This window comes from Zonotrichia leucophrys, chromosome 12 (genome assembly GCF_028769735.1).
Source record: "Zonotrichia leucophrys gambelii isolate GWCS_2022_RI chromosome 12, RI_Zleu_2.0, whole genome shotgun sequence".
In the NCBI taxonomy this organism is placed as follows: Eukaryota; Metazoa; Chordata; class Aves; order Passeriformes; family Passerellidae; genus Zonotrichia; species Zonotrichia leucophrys.
In genome coordinates, this window is record NC_088182.1 from 18,400,298 (window position 1) to 18,424,215 (window position 23,918).

The following is a 23,918-nucleotide window of genomic DNA, read 5'->3' on the forward strand; positions in this document are numbered from 1 at the left end:
TGAAGTTGTACCCTGAGTAAAAGCAGTGAGGGTGTGGTGGAGCAGTGAGGATGAGGAGGAGTCAGACCCTGAGGAGGAGCAGTGAGTATGAGGAGGAGTTACACCCCAAGTAGGAGCACTGAGGTTGAGGAGGAGTCAGACCCTGAGGAGGAGCAGGGAGGATGAGGACGAGCAGTGTGAGGATGAGTCATACCCTGAGGAGAGCAGTGAGGGTAAGGAGGAGTTACACCCCAAATAGAAACGCTGAGGGTGAGGAGGAGTCAGACCCTGAGGAGGAGCAGGGAGGATGAGGTGGAGTTACACCCTGAGTAAAAGGAGTGAGGCTACGGAGGAGTAGTGAGGATGAGGAGGAGTCACACCCTGAGGAGGAGCAGAGCTCACAGGAGCAGTGAGGATGAGGAGGAGTCACACCCTGAGGAGGAGCAGAGCTCACAGGAGCAGTTCAGGACACTTTGTAGGACATTCATGGCATCCCAGGATGGTTTGGGTTGAAGGGCCCTCACAGCTCTCCTCATTCACTCCAGGCCCTGCCATGGCCGGAGCACCTTCCACTAGGCCAGGCTGCTGCAAGCCCGGCCTGGAACATTCCCAGGGGAATCCACAGCCTGTCCCAGTGTCCCACCACCCTCAGAGTGAAGGATTTCCTCCCATGGTCTCATCCAACCCCACTCTCAGCTCAAAGCCACCCCCTTGCCTCTGGGCCCAGGCCTTCATGGAAAGCCTCTCCAGCCTCCCTGTGAGCTCTCAGCTCTCCCCAGACCCTTCTCCTCATGCAGAGCTAATTCTGGTTTATCTCCTATTCTTTATTTCCTATTTTCATATTATTTCTTCATTATTGAGCTTAAATCAAACAGCTGTCTGTGTTCTGTGCTGCAGGTTTTGGCAGAGGTGGGAAATTAAGGAGACCTTTTCCTCCTGATTCTAACACTCTGCTGTTGGATGGAGTTTTGGGAGTTTCATGAGACAAAACTACAGTTGTATTGGCAGGAGTAAAAATGGCCATGAATTGGATTTGCTGTCCAGCTGGTGACTGGGTCTAAAATGCCAGTTTGGGAATTTTAGAATTCCTTTGAGCCTTTTCTTCTCTTCTTTTGTTCTACAGTCTGGAAATGGGTGGGGGATCAAGTCTAGGAGCAGGCAATTCTCCAGACAGAGTCTGAAATTGTCACAGTTCAGAAAATAGAAACATTTTGGGAAATAATGTCATTTAAGGAATGAGTCTCTTTTCAGGGAAGTTTACTGTAATTCAGACTCCCCTTCTAAGTGAAGAAGTGAGTGAGCTGCATAAAACAAGGAGGTTTTGGTCTGCTAAGCTGAGCTATTCTGTGAGTACCTCAGTCCAGGTTTGGGCTGCGATGATTTCAGCCTCGAGGTAATTTGAAAGAAGTTGGGGAGGCAAAATGCAGTTGAGTTATTTTGGCATGCTGAGGCAAAAAGAAGAGACAGAAAAGCAGAATAGAAACCCAAGACCTTTGAAAATCCCAGTCTTTTGAAAGTAAAGTGTAATTAAGGACATAAGGATGATTTTAATTTAATTTCACACTAGGAAACACACTGTATAGCTTTTGTACTTTGGGAAATTATACATAAAATTATTAAGAAAATAAGACTGTGTAAATACCAAAGGATTGTGTCTTAAACTCCATGAAATTATAAATCTGAGAGAGGCCCTGTGGCTGGTAATGCCACATGTCACATGCACCCTGTAAAGGTTTAGTGTCACTCTCACACTGAGCAATTCCATTTTATTCCATTTTTATGTTAAAAGTGCTCCTTTCCTCCTAGTCCCAGCTCCTCCCATCCCCATGTACAGATGAAGGACAGCATCATGGAAGGGAGGAGTTTGAATTGCAGGGTTTTTTCCTCCCAAAGCGAGCACAGATGCACTGAACCCCTTGGAGCAGCTCTGGCTGGACAAGGCCACTCTGATCTGCTGCAGAAATTCTGTGACTCAGAGTAACATCTGGGATGAGTCCTCACTGCCAAATACTCTAGAGACAGCTTCAAAAATAAATGGGACAATTATCAAACAACTTTAAAGATTAGGTGACCTTTAATTTGCTAATAGTTAATGCCTCCTATAAATGAAAAAATCATGGGAGGAGGAAACTCTCCTTGAAAAATGCCATTTGTGCTAGAAGTGTGAAGCCCTCAGAGGTTACCCCAGGGAGAAATTTGCCAAATGGGAAGTGAGGAGGGCATTGGGAGGGAAAGGGACATTGAGGATGAAGTCAAACCATTTGTGGAAAAAACCCAAAAACTTCATGGTGGAGGTCAGGAGAGAAAATACCCAAGCTTCCTTTAAGGGCCAGTTTGCAGGTTTAAGAGAAAATTAATAAACTAAAAGTGAGTGTGTGAGAAATAGACTGCCAGGTTTGGGGACATGGGAACAGGAGAAAGGGTCCAGAAGGTGACAAACCCAAATGCTGCAAGAACTCTGCAGTAAATGAGGATCCAGAGCCAGGTGTGTGCCTGCATTAGAATCCTTCTCCTGAACACACAGACCAGGTTCATTTCCTCATTTCCTGGCATTTCCCCTCTTTACACCTCTGCCATGTTCCTGGGAAAGTCAGAGAGCTGCACACAACAAAAGCTGATACTTGGGATTTTTAGCAAATGAAGCCAAGCAGGGATCTGATTTCTGCTCATTTAAACTTTTGCCTGTGGCACAGCTAGAGGCTGTTTCTGTAGGATATAATCCTAGCATGTCCCTCAGTATATACTCACTAACAGTATATTATGCTCTGGTATTTTGTTAGTAATATATTTAGCATTAGGAGATAGTTTTCTTTCTTAGAGGGTGAATATTATTCTATGTATATATGTCCTGTCTAATGTATCCTTAAGAAAAATGTAACTTAACAATATATATCTATTCTTACAATCTTCCTCTGCTAAACCACAAAAAAACCCCAAAATACAAAAAACCCCAATGAGGTAAAACACGATTGAACAGAGTTTGTTTCATTGTTTGCATAACACCTTTTGTTCCCCCCTTTAAAATGAAATTAAAATAATACAAATTTTTGTTCCCAATGTGGCTCAAAGGTGCCGCAATTTTCAGTGGAGGTGTGTGTGAGCCACACAATGTGGAAAGGAATGGAAATTTTATTCCCCAGCTTGCATTGTGGACCTTATTCCTGTATGAAAACCTTTTTCCTGGGAAAAATTAATACACATACAGTTGAATGATCTTATTTCATCTCAGGCAAATCACATTCTTCAAAGATCCACAGTGCATCTTTCCAGCAACATAAATTCAGCTGGCTCTTTTAGGAACTCTGCCCCTGTTTGGCAGGTAAATGACACAGCAAAACACCTTGGAAGAAATCTATTTTTTTTTTTTACTTTTGCCCCAGGAATTATTTTACTGCTGATTAAAACATTCCATAGCACCATGATTAGACCCAGCTCTTTACATTAATTGGCCTCCATGTGGGGCCTGATTTTGTGTCTCTGCAGCTGCACTGAGAGAAATTAAAATTTAGAACTCACTTGTGCACTGCACGAGTTGTTTGCTAACACAGAATGACAGCAAAGTGAATTTTACAGCCCTTCCTTTCCCTGAGAGCCTGGGAACAAGATTGCTTTGGACCTTTTTCAAGCACTTAAATTTAACTTCTTATGTAAAATCTGACTGTTGTCAGGAAAGGCTGCTGCATATTCCTAAGGCATCTCTATAATTGCAAATATAAGATTCATCAGAGTAATAAAAAAATCTAGCTTCAGAGTTAAATAAGGTGAATAATTGAGTGAGAAACACAGAGCCCTTAAAGCCTGTACTGCTGGCACACACTCCTGGGTGTGTTTATCATTCAGTTTGTCACCTGTAGGGGAAGGGATAACAAATCCAGGGGTAACACAGTCTTGGCTTTGGAGTGGGGCTTCCACAAAGGCTGAAAACTGTGCCCAGCCCCTGCATAGCCAGGGCTGTAAATCCATGTGGGTCAGGTGAGGGTGGTGGGCACAGTCTGGTGCCAGTCCAGTCCCAGTTTTGCAGAGCTGTAAATCCATGTGGGTCAGGTGAGGATGATGGGCACAGCTTGGTGCCAGTCCAGTGCCAGGGGCATCCCAGGGCTGGGCTCTGCAGCCCAGGTAAGGCAGGGCTGTGCCCACCCAGGGCTGCTGCTCCTCCCTTGGGTCACTGCTCGCTCCTGGCCAGTGCAGGCATGGCTGAGCTGGACAAATGTCCCTCCTTCCTCCTTCCAGCTGTCCTGGGGCTGCCTGGGCTCAGCAGGAGATCACCAGGGGGTTGGACAGGGACCGTGGGCTCTGTGCCTGCTCCAAGGGCTGCTTGTGCAAGAGTTCACAGGCTGCCAGCTCCTGCTGAAGGGTGTCCAGCACTTCCAACAGCTGGGCTTTGCCTTGGGAAAGCAAATGGCAAACATGAGCATTTGAACAAAGTCAGCAAGTTGCAGTTTCACAATTATAACAGGCTCTTTTCTTCATAGGTGCCCTTTCAAGTGGTTGTCATAAAATGTCTAAATTTTGTGAACAAATAATGAATTCTTGTCCGAAAAAACTGAGTAAATCTGGGTTCAGCTGTCTTCTTTGGTTTCCTCTTGCTTCATCCCCTGCCCACTGAGGTCTCATGTACTTGTGTGAACAAAGACTATTTCATATCACCATTGCCAACCCAACCAACCACTTTGGCTTGTCAGAGAAAAAAGGTTTGATTTGATTACCAAGACTTGGGAAAGAAAAATGTTTGATTACAAACTGGGAAAGCTGCTGAAGCCTCCCCAGGTGCACAGGCAGACAGTGGGAAGCAGAGAAGGTGAGCTGTGCATGGCAGCGGTGATGCAGAATGCACAGAGAGCAGCACTTGGAGTTTAGGGGAGCTGAGCTGTGCTGCTCATACAAAGGGAGGAGCTTTGAGCAGCATCCCTTGGTATTATTGTCACTGTTAGTAATGAAAGGATGGGACTTCTTTCAGGCTAAAAATGATTTATAGCTCAGACAAACATCAGTCTCAGGGGCTGTGAGGTTTTAGAGAGCAAGCACTGGGCTATAGCTAAAGAGCAGTCACAAGTTCTTTGTTCCAAGGCAATACAGAACTTTCTAACCCAATGACAGCTGCCACAGGGTTTATTTTGCTTTTCTAACCCATCACCTTTACTCACTTCTGCCGCACTGTGGATACTTTTGTCCAATGGCTTCTGTCTCACATGCACACAAATGCTTCTGTTATAAATCTGAACTCTCAGCTCACTCCACACAACCCCAGCCCTACCCTACAAACCCTTCACCATCTCAGCAGTACAGCTGCTCACTTACTTAAGGCACATTCTTACAACTGTAGAAATATAAGTTTATAATTTTTCTGCTTAATGTCTGTGTATTGTATTTTTACATCAACCCAAGCTTCTTCCAAGGCTGCAGCTCAAACCCTTCGGTATCTGTGGAAGTTTCCATTTTTCCAATTCCCACACCCTGGAGTCCCTGTTCCTGTGCTGGATAATTGACAGATAATTCTGGACACTGTGCTGTGGATCCAAAAAGTCTCTTCTGTTCTCCCAGGAGAACATCACACCCATGGCTCAGCTGTGGTTTCTCTCTGTATTGGTGTCCTGGAGCCTACAAAAGTCTGCCTTTGCCCTCTTTTCTCTGCTTCCTCTGCAGCTGAAGAGCAGAGCTTGGCTCTGGGCTGCCTCTGCCCTGGATTGCTGGGCACAAGGAAAAACAGCCTTTGAAACTGCAAACCCCAAAGGGTTCCCATGCTGTTCTCCCTAAATCCCTGTAAATAATATTCTCCAAAACCCAGCCCCCAGGCCACATCTGGTCTTTTCTAATCGAGTCTTTGCTGCCTGCCTATTAAAGCCCCTCCAAACCATGTTCCTGGGACAGGATGTTCATTCCTTGCAGGGAAGTACAAATGCCCTGCTAATAGGAACAAAGTAATCAAAGCAAAGCCCTGGGGCCGTGATCCCTGCACGGCTCCTGCAAAGGCAGCTCCACACCACAGGCAAGGACAGGAGCTTGCAGGTTTAATTTTCACACCAGGATCATGAAGTGATGTTATTAGAGGAGTGCAGGTTTGAGCTGGTTTCTGCACAGAACTGTTCTGGTGGGTAAATCTTGTGTTGTAGCAGAGGAACCCAACACACTGGGATAGCAAACCTGAAAACAGCTGCATTACATACTTGGTAATTTCTCCACTTTCTCGTATCAATGAAACCCTAAAAATATTTGTAGGACACTGAATTATCCCCCTAAGGCCAAATTTTAATTAAATTTTCACTAAAAAAGCACCCTGGGTGTGGTTTGGATGCATCACAGACTAGAAAGCATCACTTTCTATAGGTATTCTTCTTGCAAGCTACCTTCTTCTCGCCAGCCTGTACCCCAGGATTGGAAATATCCTTTTCCTACCCAATGTTTGTCCCCAAAGGACACTTTTCATGGTTCTTTAGATGTGATTTCTTTTCTTACCAGGCTGGGGGTCACAACAGGATTCCAAAGTGCTCAGCAGGATTTTCCCCAGGGCTCGCTTCGATATGTTCTGCAAAAAACAAAACAAAATGATGGCACCAATGTGTCATTCAGCAGCTCACAGATATGCAACAGAACCTGTGTGCAGGGTATTTGCATTTGTAAACTAAACCAAAATGCCACTGAATCCTGATTAACACAAGACTTGATATTTGCTTTATTTTCAAGCATTTGATCTTTGACCCTGCTCAGACAGTTTGTAGGGGGTTGTAATTCCTTAATATGGCTGTGGAAAGAGAAATAACAATTATTCAGCAGGAAATACAGAATTTTCTAGAGCTTGTGCTTAAACAACTGTAGGTGGCAAGGAGGGTAAGCAGAGCAGAAACTCTTTGAGTCCTCTGCCAGGTCTGTGGGAAGGGGAACTGGACCTGGTGGTGTTATTTTAGGAAGGGTCCTCTCAGGCCCAACTGAAGGACAGAGCAAAACACCACCAGGTCCTGTGGCAGGGCTGGATCTGAGATGTAATAAACATTAGCCAAAGTGAGAGCACTGTAAAAACTACGCAGGATCTGGATGGTCTCTCTCAGTGGTGGTTTTACGTATGAAATCTGGTGGGACATTACATAATGAGCCTGGGAAAGCAAACTGTCCTCATTTGCTGTCAAGACACTGGTGTGCTTTCTGGGAGATGGTCTTGCAATCAGTTTAATTAGCACTTAGAGAGCCCTGAGTAGCTGCAGGGACAGGTTGTTCTTGCTAAAACTTCAAGAAGTGCAAATGGAAGGGAGCAATTCTGGGAGGAAGATGCTGCTACCTCCAGGCAGAGCTGGCCCTGCTCCTGCCTGGAGCCCCCAATGGGGACTGGGGCAGAGTGGGAAGCAGTGTGAGGATTTCACATGGCCTCAGCAGCACTGTGTGAGGTTTTATTAGCCCTGTCAGCATGTGTGTGTGCCTTTGGGCAGTCACTGTTTGGTGGCAGGTTCTGTTGGGAATGAGATATTTCAGACACAAAGGTCAATGTGCCGGGGAAGTGACACCTAAACCCACAGGTTCTGATGGGTCTCTTTTGTCTTGGGTACCTCCCATCAGGGATTATGGGGATTCTTGCTAAGCTCCCCTGGCAGTTTTACCTCTTTAATGCTGACTCAGAGTTACATTAGCATGCAATTAATCAAAGGTCCTGTCCTAGAAGGAAAAATACATATTCTGGAATCTTCCTGATTGCTCACTCCTCTGTTTTCCTCGTTTGCCCTCAATTTTGGTTTAGAGGGTAATGAGCTTGAAGATTCAGCTCCAAGGAGATTCAAAGGGGTCTGAAAGCTTTCGGCAGCCACCAGGCAGCTCCCAGGGCACACATCTGTAAAATCCTGTCCTGCTGTAATGGATTCTGTACTTCCTAGAAGGGATGAACATTTTCTCAGTTTGGAAGGGACTCCAAAGCCCAGTTTTCAGTCCCAGGAATGCTTTCTCACCATACCAAGCCTCGGAGCTGTTGGAGAAGCTGCAGAACATCCAGGAGCTTCTCTTCCACCAGGGACAGCCGAACCCTCTCTGTCTCCAGCATCTGCAGCTCCATCTTCAGCACTTCTGTCTCCTCCACCTTCTGCTGCAGCTCCCCGACCCACGGGCCCTTCATCTGCACAAAACACAGCAAACTGAAGGCACTGGAGCTTTTCCTTTCTTGCCCAAGCATTGCAAAGCTGAGGTTTCCCCCTTTTGTGGTAAATGGGGCTCACTCCAGAAGATTCCCTTGAAGGGAAGTCCATTTCTCTAATGTGCTACATAAAGTGAGATATCAGGGGTTGTTAGGAAATCAGGGCTTTGCTCTTGTGCACAATGGGAGCTCATTCATCACTGGGTACAGGCAGCTCATTCGGGAATTTTAAATATTACATTTATTACATATTTTATACTTCAATACTAACATTGCTATGTCAGCCTTCTCCCCTTTTGCATTCCCGTTGTCCTCTATAGAGCAAAACTAATTTGTGTTTCCCCAGCACAATCATTCTTTGTCTTGCAGCTCCTTCCTAGCAACCATCTGTACACTCAGTGAGACACGAAGATGTCTCTGTCCCTGGTGCAGTGGGGACCAGGTGAGGAACACCAAGAGTAACAACCTCTCCCCTGTTTCTCCTTGCTTTTCTCCAGATGTTGGGATGAACTCCTCCTTTGACCCCGCATGGCAGTTCAGAAACTAATTGCCTTTTTAATTAAGCTGGCAGCTTGCATGCGAACTCATATAGAAAATAATTGGCATTTCTTTGTAACACTACACTTGGCAGCATAAGACTTTATTTTTAGACTTTAGAACTCATGTTTTCCTCATCTATCATCCCCAGGTCACCACCCTGTCTTCAGGAGGAGCTATTTATAAGTGTTTGCCTGTTGAAAAGTAGAACTTTCTAGACATGACAAATCTCAAAACCCTCTCAAACTCTGGTTTTACAAGCCTCAGGTGGAGCAATTATTCATCAGTGTTTGAGAGTGCTGCCCTTCACTTGCCTGCTGAGGCCCTTGCTTGTTAGCCATGTTGTTATTTTCTGATTTTCCACACTGAGCAGGTACAAACTGAAGCAAATACAGCCATGTGTAAGGCACTTTTGTCAGCCTCAGAGAAGGTGTTGGTGGTTTATTTATTAAGCCAATATATTTATTTGCAAGGTGCTTGAGAGAGAGCATTTCTCAGTCTTCCTATTTGCTTTCTGTTGATGACAAGGGGAGTCACCTTTTTGACAGGAATTTTTTATTACTTGTCTGTTTTGTAGCAGCAAATTCCTCCCCTATAACTGCTGGCTAATATAAAAGGGCTTAAGAACAAATTTCCTAACAGGCTCAACATGATCAATCCTACTGCAATTTAATTCATGTCACATTGAGTTGGCACTGTGTCTCCTTCACCTCCCTGCTTGCCTCTAAATCAAGAGCAACAGATTCCATTTTTCTTCTGGAATTTTGTATTAATCTGTTGATAATGGTGCTTTTCCAGACAAGCTGCACAGAACTAATATCCATCAGCAGAGATGAAAAAGAGGGCAGTATGATGCTGCAGAAGAAGATGAGCACCTCAGAATGGGTAAAAAGGAGAAGAAAACTGGCACTACCTGCAGGTATTTTTTTTCCTGTGGACTGATGCTAAGCAGTAGAGAAGAAACTTTTGTGTTTCTCTAAAGAATATTGCAAGGATAAATTGCCATTGAATACTGCAAATTGTGTAAGGCTGAAACAGGATTTTATTCTGGCTTTAATTTTTTTTTTCCCCTAACAAGTAAGTTAGTCAAGGGAGAAAATGATATGAAACGCTGTTAAAACACAAAGGATGGCAACATGTATAGAAGCTGAATACTTCACCCTCACTTCAAATATTTCACTGATTCACAAAATCCTTCCAAAACTACTAGAAGCTTTCTGCTTTGTTTAAAGATGGGGTATAAAATACTGAACAAGCACAGGAGAAAGCAGACCAGGGCAATGCACTATTTTTGTTCCACAGAAAGATTGCTGGCACTTCTGTGCCCATCAGGGCCTGAAGTCTGCAGAATTTAAATAGTGAGCTCACACAGGACTGCTGGGACACAGCACTTTAAATAATGTGGTTATAACCTCTGCTCAAGGGGAGCTGGACATGCTGCAGAACTAATTTTATTCATATTTTATTATATTAGACTTATATATTATATTTATGACATAAATATGTCAGTCTAAGCTCAATAAAAAGACAGAGAGTAAATGGGACAATTTACTCCAAAACAAGGAGTCTCAGCCAGCCTGAGGGATTTACAGAAAAGTTATCCTGCTCCCAGAGGCGTTGGATGCCTGAGGATATGGGGAGTGCTTCATCCACAGCTGGAGAACCTCAGTAAATCAAGGACAGTATTTGAAGGGCCTGGGGTACCTCTCATCCTCCAAAGGCAGTTTTGGGTAGGAACCAGAGTAGAAATGCAGGTGTTGGAGGCGAGCAGGAGATGTCTGAACTGACAAACTACAGCACAATGAGAAACATCAGCAACAGAGAGCAGAATGGCCAGAATAAAACACAAACACACACAGATGCAGCTCCCCAAAGATGCATAAACAGCTCTTTCACACTCTGCTTGGCACCTGTTACCTCTTCCATGCTTGTTTCCAGTTTTCTCTCTTGGTGGCCGTTGAGTTCTGGATGCTCTGTGAGGGGGGAGATTGTCCCCAGGAGCTCCACAGGGTCCTTCCCCTCAGTGCTGCTGGTCTCCAGGTAGGACAGCAGCTTTCTCCACGTCTTTTCATCACATCTACACACATCATTAAGAGAAAAGAGTTAGTGAGACCTCACAATAGAGGCCTGTGTTTGTAAAAACCAGTTTTCCCGTGGCATTCTTGGCAGCACAGGTCACAAATGAGTGTCTGACACTAATTAGGGCTTAGGGGAGGACTCTCCAGCTGTCTGCTCCCCACGTGCCACACAGGATGGGCACAAGGCTCCTGACTGCAGCCACAGGTTGTGAAATGACCTTTGCAAAGGGCTCAAATGGCATTAATTAAGGAATTAAACTTACCCACTGCCACAGCAAGGGAGCTTGGCCAGGATCCTCCTCCTGTGGCCCAGCTGGGGAGCGCGGTGCCCTGGCCACTGCTCCTCCTCCTCCTCTTCGTCTGAGGCGGCCTGGCCCTCCACAGAGCGACAGAGCTGCTCCTCTGCAGGGAGACAGGCAGCCCTCAGCAGCACCCCAACAACCCAGTGTGATGTCGTGGTTTGCCTCAGATACCTCAGGTTTCTCTCTGTAGATTTCCCCAGGTGTGCCAATCACCTGTCCTTTCCCCACCCTGACCCCTGCTGAGTGCTGTCTGTCAATCCTGGCATTCCAGAAAGGGCATCAAGTGACTGGCAAAGCTCAAAAGATGCCTTTCAGCCCTGGGGGACTTTGGGCCATCCAGGTGTCATTTGTCCCCTGACACTCCCCCCACCCTGTACCTGCCTGGTGAGATCCTTATCCCTTCCCTCTCCCCAGGGTTAAAAGGAACAGCAACCACTCTTCTCACTGGTTACAGCTGTGGCCTGTTAAAGCCAGGCCTCTTCCCAATCTTTGGTAATTGGCCCAGCTGCAACTTCTTAGGGGTGAGATTATTTTTTACACTATCTTTATTTTCACGGTTGGAGGAGTTCAGTGGCCTGTGTGCCAGGAATAAAGCTCTGGATCAAAACCATCTATCAGAACCGACTCCTTTCCTTTGCCTTGCCTTGAAGCTTCTCCAGCAGAGGGAAACCTGAGCTCCTGCAAGCCTGGACTTGCCTGCAAGCACCCAGCTGCAATATCCAGCTAGCCAGAGGTGTCTCTGAGGTGAAACCCCCGCACATCCAGCCAGCCAAAGGTGTCTCTGAGGTGAAGCCACCACAGCTGCCGCCTTTGGCCAAGCAGCAAGGGCTGGACAAGCCCAGGCACAACCCATCTGGCTATATTGGTAAATAATTCCATTACCCAGCTACACCCCCAGCCTGAGCCAGAACAAAGTGAGAGCCTGAAGCCCCGAGCAGGTGCCTAGCAGCCTGGGAAGGGGCTGAGGCAGTGTACAGTGTACTGGCTCTGCATGAGAGGCATTTACAGAAGTGACACAAAACCACCACAGGCAGCTGCAGCCAAGATCCTCATTTTAAGAGTCTTGAAACTTTCTTTGCTTTCTTGTGGGTAACTTGGAGCTGTTTATCTCAACTCTCTTCTTTCCTTGAGGTAAGGTGAGGATAAGTGTGAAGGATCAGTTGTGGGGGACAATTACTGTTCAAGGACACAGGTTTTTTTTACTTGTTGATCTCTCTGTATTAGTTTTTCTGCCTAACTAATCTTATTTTGCTTGATGGAGCATTTCCCCCTATTTTAGAATCTATGACCCCATGATTTATTTGTATGAAAACATTTTGCTAAAAAGCTGCTTGTTCTTGAAATACAGGTAGTGTAATTTTATGTGGAAACTCTGAGCTGGCAAAGTGTGTGATTTGATAAAAACATTTGTAAAAGCAAGTTTGCTTTCTAAGTTTAGCCAGGTGAAGAACATGCTACAATGTTAATTGTATTTACTTGTCACTGTTTTTAACATTCCCAAGCAGCTGCTTGCTAGCTCCACTCAACACACACCTAAAATCCAATTTTTTGTCACAACAAACAGCTCTCCAGCCTGCAGTAAAGGTGCCTTGTAATTCAGAATCATTGTCAGATAAGTGCTTTTGTGGTCTTTGAACTGGATGTGCCCAAAAAGATAAATCACTGCAGGGAAGCCAAAGCATGCAGTGTTGTGGCAGCTGTTGGGGCTACATGTGCTAAACAGTTTGGGCTTGTCCAGAGTCACTGGAGCAGCCAGGATGTTTCCAAGGAACGTGGCTGTACAGAATATTAACTGCAAATTGTTTCCTTGGAAATTATTTTCGCTGAGGTTCTGCATTTTTATTTACAAAGAAATGAAATCTTTATATTTTGAAGCCAGGAAAAAAGTTTTGGTGGGATGAGTCATGTGGAAAAAAGCAGTTTTAAATCATAGTTCTAAGTGATAAGTTCAGTCTTTCATTAAACACAGAATTATGTGGGGAGTGAGGAGCGGAAATCTGGGCTATGAGGTTTTGCCTAGGTCTGGGATTTCAAGACTCTCCTGGACAGGTTTGTGGTGTGGTGCCTTGACCTCCCTGGTGGTTTTGCTGCTGCTGCACCAGAGATGAGAGAGGCCAGGCAGTGTTTGGGGCTGGGGTCGGTACCGTGGTCGGTGGTGCCCGGCGGTGCCATGGACACTCTGCAGGTGCCCCTGGGCACGGCTGCTGCCTCCTGCTCCTGATGCTGCTCCTGATGCTTCTGCTGCTGCTCAGGGCTGCTCTGCTGCTCCTGATGCTGCTTCTGGGGGCTGCTCTGCTGGGCCAGCTGGCATCGCTCCAGTTCCGACCTGCAAAAGAGGCCAGAGGGTCGTAGCTGAGACAGAGACAGTACAAAGCAACACACTCCGTTTCCAGAAGGCTTCAAACCCTGTTTTTATTCTAGCATGCATGCTTGTTCTACATTCTTACAAAGCTCATAACTTTACACTTCACTCACTGGTCACAAGAGACAAGCAAAGTGCTTATTGGAATAAGCAGTTACAAGTTTCCCTTATTTATCCTTCCTTCTTTCTTTCTTGGTTTTTATGTCAACAATCTTGGTAGGAAATTCTTTCAGGAGTAAACATGGATCCTGTTAGCAAACTTCTCAATGGCTCACAGAGGTTGCTGTAAAACATCTTCCACACCAGAGTGAGGTTGGTGTGCAGGAAATTTGGAAAACCAAGATGCGCCCAGCATGGCTTTGGTGGGATGCAGCTGCTGGGACTGGATGAAGAACAGGGCCATCGACCCCAAGGGCTGCCTGAGGTGACTTCCCTGACAGCCAAAGGAAGGTGGGTTTCACCTCTCCTGTGATAAGAAGAGCTGAACAGTGCCTGTAACTTTTAGGTCAGGTCCAAGACTTCTAGGGAACATCTGTGGAGTAGTCACTGTGGCCACAGGGACCTGCACCCAGTCCCGTGGGCTCAGACATAGCAGAGAGTTGGATCCAGGTCCTGTGAGTGATGGGATGGAGCAGAGTCAGAGCCTGAGCAGTCAAAAGGAATGATCCAGGAATGGTGGCACACCTGGAAACCAGGGGCTTGCAGGTGAGGAGTGTCTCTAATGGGTGTCATTGCTGACAGCCTCCTTTGGGATTGTCTTTGTCTGAGGTCAATGGCAGGACATCACACTTATGTGTTTTTAAGGGAATGGCTTCCAAGGGACGGGACACAGATCAAATAATGTAACTGAGGAATAGGAGTCTTCAAAGGTGCCAAATTCCCTCCAAATTCTTCTGTAGGTTAGTTTTGGTCTGGTGAATATTGAATATTTCCTTTATTTAACATGTTAAATAGCAAAAATGAGAGCTAAACCGCTTAGCAGGTGGGTCCTGCTGACACAAGTTGTATCATGCAAGCTTTCTGTACAAATCCTGTGCTGCCTGCCAAGGGCTCCAGCTGCAGCTGGGAGGGGACTTTGGCTGCAGGGACAGAGCAGCTGAGACCAGAATTGCAGAGCTTTTGTTTAACTCAGCTGCTCCTGAGGAGCCACACCAATGGTAGCTCCCTTATTGCCTGTGAAACCGTAAGGAGTAAACAAGATGATGAATTTAACCACAGAAGTCACTATTTGAAAACATCTGTAGGGGAGAAGCTGAGCTCAGCCTTGCTGAGAAGCCAGCACTTGCTTTACCCCCTTGGGTAGGGCTGACTGCATTAAAAACGAATGACTTACTTCATTTGCAATTTATGGTGTTATTCAGCTCAGCAACAACTGGATTTCCTGAAAGCCAAGGGAAACACCAATCCCCATAATCAGTTCTGGAAAAAATAATTCTGGAGTGGTGCACAAATAAAATGCACTGTAAAGCCTGGACATTCAGACCAAGAGCTCTGAGAAACATCACAGAGCTTCAGACCTGGGGGATATTCCCCTGCACAGTGATACTGCATTTTACTTTCCTGAAATGTGCTGATTTTCTGGTACTCTACAGGAATCCTTTACAATTTCTTGAGCACCACAGTTGGTGTCTGAGCAGATTGCTCTCCGTTTTGAGCTGCAGTGTAATTCAGATTGCTTGGGTTTCAGATTCTAGAGTTAGTTCACATAACACAGATGAGGATATTTCAGTGAATATTTATTGCAGTGGTTAAGATTTTAATGAAGAATTTTTAAAGTATCATGGAAATCTTTTCCAGCAGGTGTGGGTGAAAGGGACTCGAGGAGGAGCTGGAAGCAGGGATCCTCACTGCTTCTCAAACACAGGTTTAATTCTTTCCTCATTGCTATTCATACAGCATCAAATGGGTCTCCATAAATGAGAAGCAGAGTGAATAAACAGCACATTTGTTTGGGGCAAAGATCAGAGGGGGAAGGTTTGTGTGGGGTGAGCGTGGCAAGGCTTCCATGGAGACAGGGAAACAGCCCCCATTCACGGCAGAGCCTTTGTCCCCAGCACAATGGGCAGCAGCACTGCCGAGGGGAGAGTTTGCAAAGCATTGGACCTCAAAGTAATGTCCATGACTAATTGGCTTTTAATTGGCTCTGCTGTATTGTTATGGAAACATGGAGCTGCAGGAAAACCCACCTGCTTCTGGTGCTGAGCAAATCTTGGGCTTGAATAATTCCTGACTGGTCAGAAAATAACTCTGAGGAATTATTAACTTGTCATTCACAGACTTTTAACTGGTCTCTTTTAGAGACTTCCTTGGAGCAGATCAAACAGCTGTGTGTGTACATTGCCCTGAGTGTAGTTATACTCAGAGCTACACTTTATTTTCAAAGTGTAAGATTTGTGGTTTTTAACCAAAATGAGCTGTGATTTTTATTTTTGTGCTATTTTACCTAAGCTGTCAAGAGTTCAGGGAACTCAGAATGGTTTCAGATTTGGCTTACTCCCTGTGGGAATTAGAGACTTCAGGTGTGCACATTTTAGAATTATTTATGACTATTCATTTACAGCTGAGATTTTGTTTTCACGCTGGAGCTGAGTGTCTGTGCAGGTTTTCTGAATTCATCTCTCTCTGGTTGGTGCTGTGAGCTCCTCCCCAGCAGAAATCCAATTAATGAACTTTCTGTGATCAATCCAGACGCTTCATCTCAGCTTTTAAATAGCTTTAAATATCTGTCAGGTATTAAAGATAAATGTTTAAAATCATTAATTTTTAGTGGCTATAATAAAGATCACTAAATATCCTGGCTTTATATGGGCAGTTCTAAAGCACATTTATAACTTCAACTCTAATGGTTACAGTTCTGGGAGGTTTCCAGTTTCTTGGCTGATGATTTTCATTTTCTTGCCAGAATCACCAGCCTCTAGAAATGTTTTCTTGCAAATCTTTCCATCTCCCTGCATGTTGGGATGGTGCTGTCACACACAGCAGGGCTGTGCCTTGCTGTCCCTCCTGGGGTGGCTTTGAGCACTCTGGAGGCAGCACCAACCTTTGTGCACCCATGATGGAACTGAGGGTGCACAATGATTGTTTGAGGTGTGCTTTGAGCCCAGCCCACAAGGAACAGCAACAGAGGCATGTGGGAGCAAACACAGCCTCACCCCACACGCCCGTGCCAGAATTGCCTGGATACATTCTCTTTGTCCTTCCTGCTTTTCAAACTCACATTTCGAGAAATCCGTCTTTCTTGACTTGGATTTTACAGAAAGATGCTTGAAAGCCTACAATGAAAAAAATGAATAACTAAAATCCTGTGGTGTTCTGAGCACTGACAGCTCTAACCAAGACACTTGACATAAATCATTGAGGCCAGAGGAAGCAGAGCTGGGCTCCTGTGATCATTTCCTTGTGTAACAGCCCTCACCTCATGTGTTCCTTCACGTAGACCTGTGCTGTTTAATCCCCAGGAATCCTTCCCTTATCTCCTGGGTGCTGCAGTGGATGGCAGTAAAAATCAAATGTCCAGGGAGCCTTTTAGTGTCTTCAGAAGTGTTCTTCCTAACAGACTATTTAACAGCTGGGTGAAGATCCTGTAGAATTCCACTCAAAGCTCTTTCTGATGTCTGTAAAACTGCAGCTATGCCTGAGTGTGACAGACTGAGAGCTCCTGCTTACTGGCACGTAAATTCCTTCAGGATTTATTTCAGCACCTCCCAGATTTAGAGCCTCGTGGATCTGGAGTGACAGGAGAGAAGATGGCTCATTTAACAGCAAACACTGTGCCCTCAGCTGGCTGTGAGTTATTTCTGACAGGGTCTTCCTGAGTTTGGGAAAACCTGACAGGAATGTGTGAGGGAGGGGCTGTGAGCAGCTCTAAATCCAAGCTGGGTGTTTCTCAGGAGCTGTGCAAAGGGGTTTTGGTGCCTGCAGGCTCCCCAGGAGAGCTGAGCTGAGGTGTCAGAGACAGCAGCTTCCACTCCTCAGATCCTGCATCAGGAAGCAACAACAATTACCTCACCCTGTTTGCTGCTTTGCAAAAACATCCTCAGAGCTTCAGAGTGCTGCTCTCCACCAGAGACTCTGGAATTCTGCATGTTCCTTCAATCCCACCTCTGTGCCTGCTAGCTTGATGACTTTTGAATTTTTTAAAGTTTTCTGAGAGCAACCTTTCCTTGCCTTCTTGAAATATTGTTCTGGTAGGTGACTGAAAAGTAACTCCTGAATTGATTCACAGAACTCAGAATGTTCTGAACTCCCAAGGCTCAATGTTAAGTGAATGGCCCATGGGTGGATCAAATCCACAATCTTGGCATTATTAATGCTATGCTCTGAGCAACTGAGCCAATCTCAGGGTCAATTATGTTCCTTTGCAAATATTTATAAGTTATTTGCCAGTTCCTAAAGATCAGAAAATGCTGCCTAGTGATTCATCATTTATTAGGATAATGCATTAGGATCCTGTGCTTTGGCAGCAGTTATGGCAGCTTTTATTTTGTCTTTTGTGGCTGATATGGTTGAATAAGAAACATTACTGGGAGGTCAAAAGCCACTGGCAGGAGTGTAATGTGACCATTTTAGCTGCTCCCTGGGTGTAAGAACTGATTTCTGCCAGTGTTCAGCACTCTGGCTCACTTCCCTTCTCCATGCCGCACCTCTGCCTGTCTCAGCAGCACCTCCCCTTTCTTTGATGAGCCCCAGCCCAAGCAGGTTTGCACTGCATTCATCAACAAAGTCACTTAAACTTAGATCTGAGTTTAAATTTACATAGACTCTTCCCTAGCAGAAACTTAGGTGCATCATTTTAGCCAATGACATCTCATTGACATAAACTCAGTTTAATTAGAGTTTAGCTCTAATTATGTGGCTGCAGTGCAGAGCTCCTAAATGAGGTGAAGGAGAGAGATGGTCATAGGTACATGAAAATTCCTCATGGGGAAGTTGGGTAAACAGGATTCCTGTTTTCAAAGTCAATAATATTTTAACAAAAGGCTTTGGTTCTTTGCTTCTCCCTCTTAAAAAAAAATTAAAAATTAAGCCATTGCTTAATTGCAGTTTTCCTCTCATTATTAGAGCCTCTCCATTGGGGATCCCAGCTGTGTGTGAGGGGTTGGAGCTTTTTTGGGGGGACACATCATGCTCCCCATCACGAGCAGCCCCAGGAGCCCACAGGGGGCAAAGACCCTCTTCCCTTGGACACTCTCACAGGTACTTAGAAACAGATACTTCCTCTTGTTTTCAGAGAGCTTCCTCAATAGATTTCCACAGGAAGAGAGGGAAATCTGTATGAAAAACAGGAAACAGTCCTCAGAAGCTTTCTGTGAGGAGGAAGACTTAAAATAAATGTGGTTGTTTGAAGCACTAGGTGATACCAGCGGTGTTATCTTATGTAAAAACAGTGATTAATAACATCACAGGGCTGCAACAGGATTCAAAATCTCAGGTGTTTATATATTTAACTTTTCATTGTAGTTGACAGTAGGTGACCAGCACTGAAATTTCTGTAACCTGGTTTTTACACCATATTTTCTATTTTCTATTACACCATATTTTCTATTTTCACTTTACTGCCCTGGGCAACCCTTTTGGAAAACTTCCCATCTCTCTCAATCTTGGACAGGATCCCAAACTTTCTCAGGCTGATTCTGTTCCTCTTGCCCCCAGTATGAGACTTCATCTTTTCCCTTGGCTTTTTGACCTTCAGTTTCAAATCCTGAGATTTATGCACTAGAAGGGAAGACAGGTCAGGATAACATTTGACAAAATCTGATATGCAGAAATATTTGTTAGTTAAAACCTTCTAGAGGTTTTGTAATGATCTTTCTGATCCATCTTCAAACTCTCAGAACGTTCTAGATGTGATGGAATTGTTATAGACTTTACTGTGAGTACTGAAAAGGGAGGGGGAATTTGTAACTCTCCACCTTAAAAGCAAGTCTAGTCACACTAGAAAAATGTTCCAGTTTTCTCCCAAATTTGCCCTAAACCATAACATGGCTGCATTGGGAATCTTGGGCTGTGAGTGTAAGGTAGGTGACACATGCCCATCAAAAATCGGGATACAGCATGTGGAATGACAATTCTGAGCGGAGAAACTCTTACATTTGTAAATCCTTCAAAGGAAATTTGACTTCCTTTTAGTGTCACTTGCTTTATTTCATAAAGCCCAACATCAGAAAGGAGAAGATGGATTTGGCCTTCACAGTGTGTTGTTTGCATTTGAGAACTTAGGGATAATACATTCTGTGCTCGTTTCTGATACAGAAAATGGCAAAAAATGAAAGCAGAGGATGTTTCTGAGTTCCACAGCTAGGCTTTAGTAATTAGACACATTGTATTTCAAGAGATACATGAAATAAAATCTCAAAATCCTCACAATGCAAAAGCATCTGAAACAAAATCTGTTTTATCCACTCCACTCAGCTGGCAAATGCTGTTGGTTGGATTTTTAAAGGCAACACCCCAGAACAGGGAAACATTTCATATTGTACTTTTTGAAGTTTCCATCAGAGCGAGCACAGAAGGCTTTGGAGATGTGAGAGGGTCCCTTTGAGGCCAGAGCACAACCAGCAGGGATGTGCTGCTCAGTTCTGGGCTCCTTTCAGCTCAGGGCCACAAGAAAGCTCTGCTGGCTTTGCTCTGCTGCTCCAGCTGGAACTGCTGGAAGCACTGGTGTTTGCCAAGAGACTGTTTCATATGAGAGAGACTTAAAAAAACAGCAGCAGGGCTTTGGAATGTAGATATTTCTTGGTTTTGGTTTCTGTAGATGCCCCTAAATGAGGAAAAAAAATCAATATAGTCTGTGCAAAGTGCAATATTGTTCAGCCTGAGATTTATCAGCAGAGCACCCTTCTCCCTCCAAACCATCACCGATGATTCTTCAAAGTGCTCCTGATTGCTGTGGGTGCACTCAGTGCAGTTTTTCACTGCAGGAATGAATGGCTGCTCCCTGTGATGTGCCCTGGGGTTCAGGATCTGAGAGGGGCCCTGGGAGAGCATTTTCAGAGGTCCATTTTCAAACCAGCCTGGCAAGAACAGCTGAAGGTGGCACTGACCATGCCCTGCCTGCCTTTTGGGCTGGACATTCCTCCAGCAAGGCAGAGTACATGAAACATGGTATTTCTGGAGGATTGTTAAAGAAAGCTGCTGGCAGTAAAGGGAGCCAGCTGTAGGTTTGTGTCCTCCAAGGATTAATGACAGCATCCCTGGAGCATGCACGAGGCTGCTTTGCATTAGCAAAGGCTCATTGAACTGCATTGATCCTGCCCAGAGCTGGGGGAGACAGGATAAATCCTGCTTGTTTTCAGGGCTCTCATCACTCTGGGAGCAGAAAGAACCTTACTTTCAGATGTGAGGGCCATTATTAATGCTGCTTTGAGAAGTAACAGGCTCCAGATCTGATGAAGGGCCAAAGCCAGGGAAAAAACCCAACTGGTGCATAAATTTGATTTTCTAGCAGAAACATTTGTTTAAAATACCAGATCATTCCCAGATCTCCAGTTAAAACCCAAACACATCATTAGGAACAGAAATCAAGGCTATTTATTCCACATGCAATCTGTTTGAGATGACTTTTCACCACTCGTGCCCCAGTGCCTCAGGCAGCCTCCAGGTGTGAGCACCTTGTGGTGAGAGTGCTGGCACCTGCTTAAGGAATTGTAAAACACATTTATCAGAATCAGGAGAATTCAGCCCTTGGATCCACGGCAGAGCAGAAGAGACACGATGTAAGTTCCCAATATTCCAAATTAGTTCCATTCAAACCCCTGTTTATTCAGTTCCTGGAAAGGCCATGCAGGATCAAAGGTGGCTCTGGAGTGTATCACTAATGTTTGGGAGAGGGTTGAACAAAACCCTGGCCTGCAGCAGAGCTTCCAGGCCTGCCTTTATTCCAAAGGAGCTCCTTGTATCCAGCCCTTTGTCAGCCCCAGACAATGGGATTCTGTGGAGATCTTTCAGTGGCTGTGCTTTCCCACCAAGACTGAGCAAGATTCTAGGAAATTGTTTTTTCTTGTTGTGTGCAATTTGCCACGGACAGTCTGCTCTTATTCAGTTGAATATTCTGAATTTCCTGATGCAATTGCTGTTAAACAAGAGCTGCTTCTCTCCTGTGTCTGCTCTGTGCTGCTAACCCATGGCTGCAGATGGAGACAATTGCAGGATTGTTCCCTGAGCCTTCCCTCCCTTGGTACCCCAGCAGAGCAGTCACATCTGGGGCCTGTTACTTCTGCAAGAATTGCATTTGTTTCCAAAACCAGGGAAGAGAATCCACAGTGCTGGTGCTGCTCTTGTTGACTCCTCATGTCACTACATTATTGCAGAAGAAAATGTAGAAAAATCTCAACATCCCTGAGATGCCAGCTCCAAAGACATTTACTAGGCAATCACTGCAAGCTTTCCAAGGGTCTGCAACTCCTCACAGTTGTTAGGTTTTGCCTGTTTAGTTTTAAATAATAATTGCAATTATTGTAATAATTGCAATTATTATTTAATTGCCTCTGGCAGGTGCATCTTCCATGGACCCTCTGGATTTCCTCACCTCCCAAGGCTGGTGCAGACCTGAGACCTCCTTGTTCTTGTGCCCGAGGCTGCAGGAGCCAGCAGGATCTGAGGGTGGTGGACACCCCTCCAAACTACTCCTGATGCTCCCCAGAGATTCCCTCAACCCTATAAAAGCTGCTGAAACCAGAGTAACATCATTTCGAGGCAACACACTGGACTTTCCCTCTCCAAGATGAATAAAACCCAAATGAAATGTTGCAGTGCAGACCCCAGCCTGCCTTCAGACCCATCTCAGCTGGTGCAGAGGGTAATTTCCTGAGCAATCACTCTGGAACCCACATTCAGGCTGCCTTAATCAAATTCTTTTTCATTCCCTGTGAGTCTGTGACCACTTGGAAAGTGCTCTAAGGACTGATACAAAAAACCACATAAATTTTACTAGAGCAGCATGTGCAGTTATGTATTTGTACTTATTTGCCAGCATAGGATCAATAACAATGGAAAAAAGTTCCTTAAATTAAAATCTCAAAACAGCCCATAAAGAAAAAATTTCTCCTGTCCCCTGGTAAGGATTAGACCTGCAACTTTGAAATCTGATAGAACGTGGTTAATTTTTATAAAATTAATTTCCTGAAGAGGAAAACTACAATGCCATGTTTAAAAACCTGATGCATTCTTCTTGTAGAATAAAACAGTGCAGTGGGAAGGGACTGACAGCCATCAGCTAGTCCAAATGTAGCTCTTCTAAATCAGTGTTTTCTTTTTAAATTGTCTGTATTTGATATTCATGGTGGAGTTCTCTAGAATTCATAGCACTCAGCCTTCCCCAAGTCATGCATTAATGCAAAGAGATTTTAAATGAGATTTTCCTGAATAATCTAACCAGATAATTTCATCATGCTCCTTTATCATATAGGCATTTCTCTAGCACTAAAATATTCAGGATACAGCCTTTATTTTATACCTCTGATTCTGGCAAGGACAGTGTAACCTCTATAAAAAGAGATTTCTGAAATAACAAATGTGGATGTCAGATTCAAAATATTCCTAAATCCCTGGCTAGGGTAGGACAGTACAAAGTAATAAGATCTATTACACATACAAAGTAATAAGATCTATGACACAAAGTTACTTTCTCATTTTGCCACTTAAACCAGCAGTTACTTTTCTGGTGAAATGAGCTGTTACAATGACTGAAATAATCTGATAGTGTAGTTTGAGTGGTGGTGATCAATATGTATCAATAAAAGCCATGCTGCTGAAAATCCAGCTGCTTGTGTTCCTCAGCAGTGCTGGTGGGGGAAGTTTGGGATGAGTTTGGGATGATTTGCTCCTGTTGAAGTGAATAATGCAGAGTGTGCCCTGCAGTGATAACTCCTTCTGTGCCATCTGCTCAAGCTTTGTGTTTTACAGCACAGCTCCCCTGTCTGTTCTTCTCCATTTGTGGAGTCAGGTTATTCTTATATCCTCAGAGGGGGTTTAAAGGAAGAGAGGGCTCACCATAAATACTTCATTCCTTTTTCCAATGAGATAAAATGTTGTATTCCTATCTCAGAATACCTGGACTAGAAATAAGAAAAATCCCTCTTTCCAGGGTTATAAAACACCATTTTCTCTCCCTGACAGTCCCAACAGGGTGTGAGAAATCAAGTTAGAGCTGCCTTTTATGGGCAGAGAGAGGTGAGGCACTTGGATGTGAATGATATCACACAGCATATTGAACAGAAGCTTTAATATTGGTTATACATGCACATACCAAGCAGCAGGAGTGAAGTGAGCAAATGTGCACAGAGAAATACCATTGCATGTCTGTGCCAGCCAGCAGCAGACAGCACTAAGGGCAAGTGAATGGAAATATTAGAAATATTATAAAAAAGCAATAAATATATTGATTAATATATTCATTATAAATATATAACTATTTATTATAAATATATAATATAAATATTTAAATATAGCTATATTATAACTATTATAAAATAGTTATTATAAAGTGTAATTATAATATATAATATAGTTATTATAAATTATTAATATATTTATAATAAATATATAACATT

General features: G+C 44.4%; 1 protein-coding gene across 4 annotated transcripts in view; it reads right to left on the minus strand.

The window, feature by feature from the left end:
* Positions 1-1,467: 1,467 nt before the first annotated feature.
* Positions 1,468-23,918, minus strand: part of EFCC1 (EF-hand and coiled-coil domain containing 1) — a 38,778-nt gene continuing 16,327 nt past the window's right edge. The window contains exons 3-8 of one of the 4 annotated variants that reach the window (XM_064723880.1): positions 13,151-13,332; positions 10,968-11,106; positions 10,544-10,703; positions 7,913-8,071; positions 6,433-6,502; positions 1,468-4,364 (exon numbers count right to left, since the gene is read on the minus strand). In XM_064723880.1, the coding sequence (XP_064579950.1) occupies positions 4,231-4,364; positions 6,433-6,502; positions 7,913-8,071; positions 10,544-10,703; positions 10,968-11,106; positions 13,151-13,332 (844 nt within the window). In that variant the 3' untranslated portion in view covers positions 1,468-4,230. Of the gene's footprint in view, positions 4,365-4,632; positions 5,667-6,432; positions 6,503-6,685; positions 7,832-7,907; positions 8,072-10,543; positions 10,704-10,967; positions 11,107-13,150; positions 13,333-23,918 lie in introns of those variants that run through there. The other 3 variants (XR_010441782.1, XM_064723881.1, XM_064723882.1) reach the window with 3 other exon arrangements.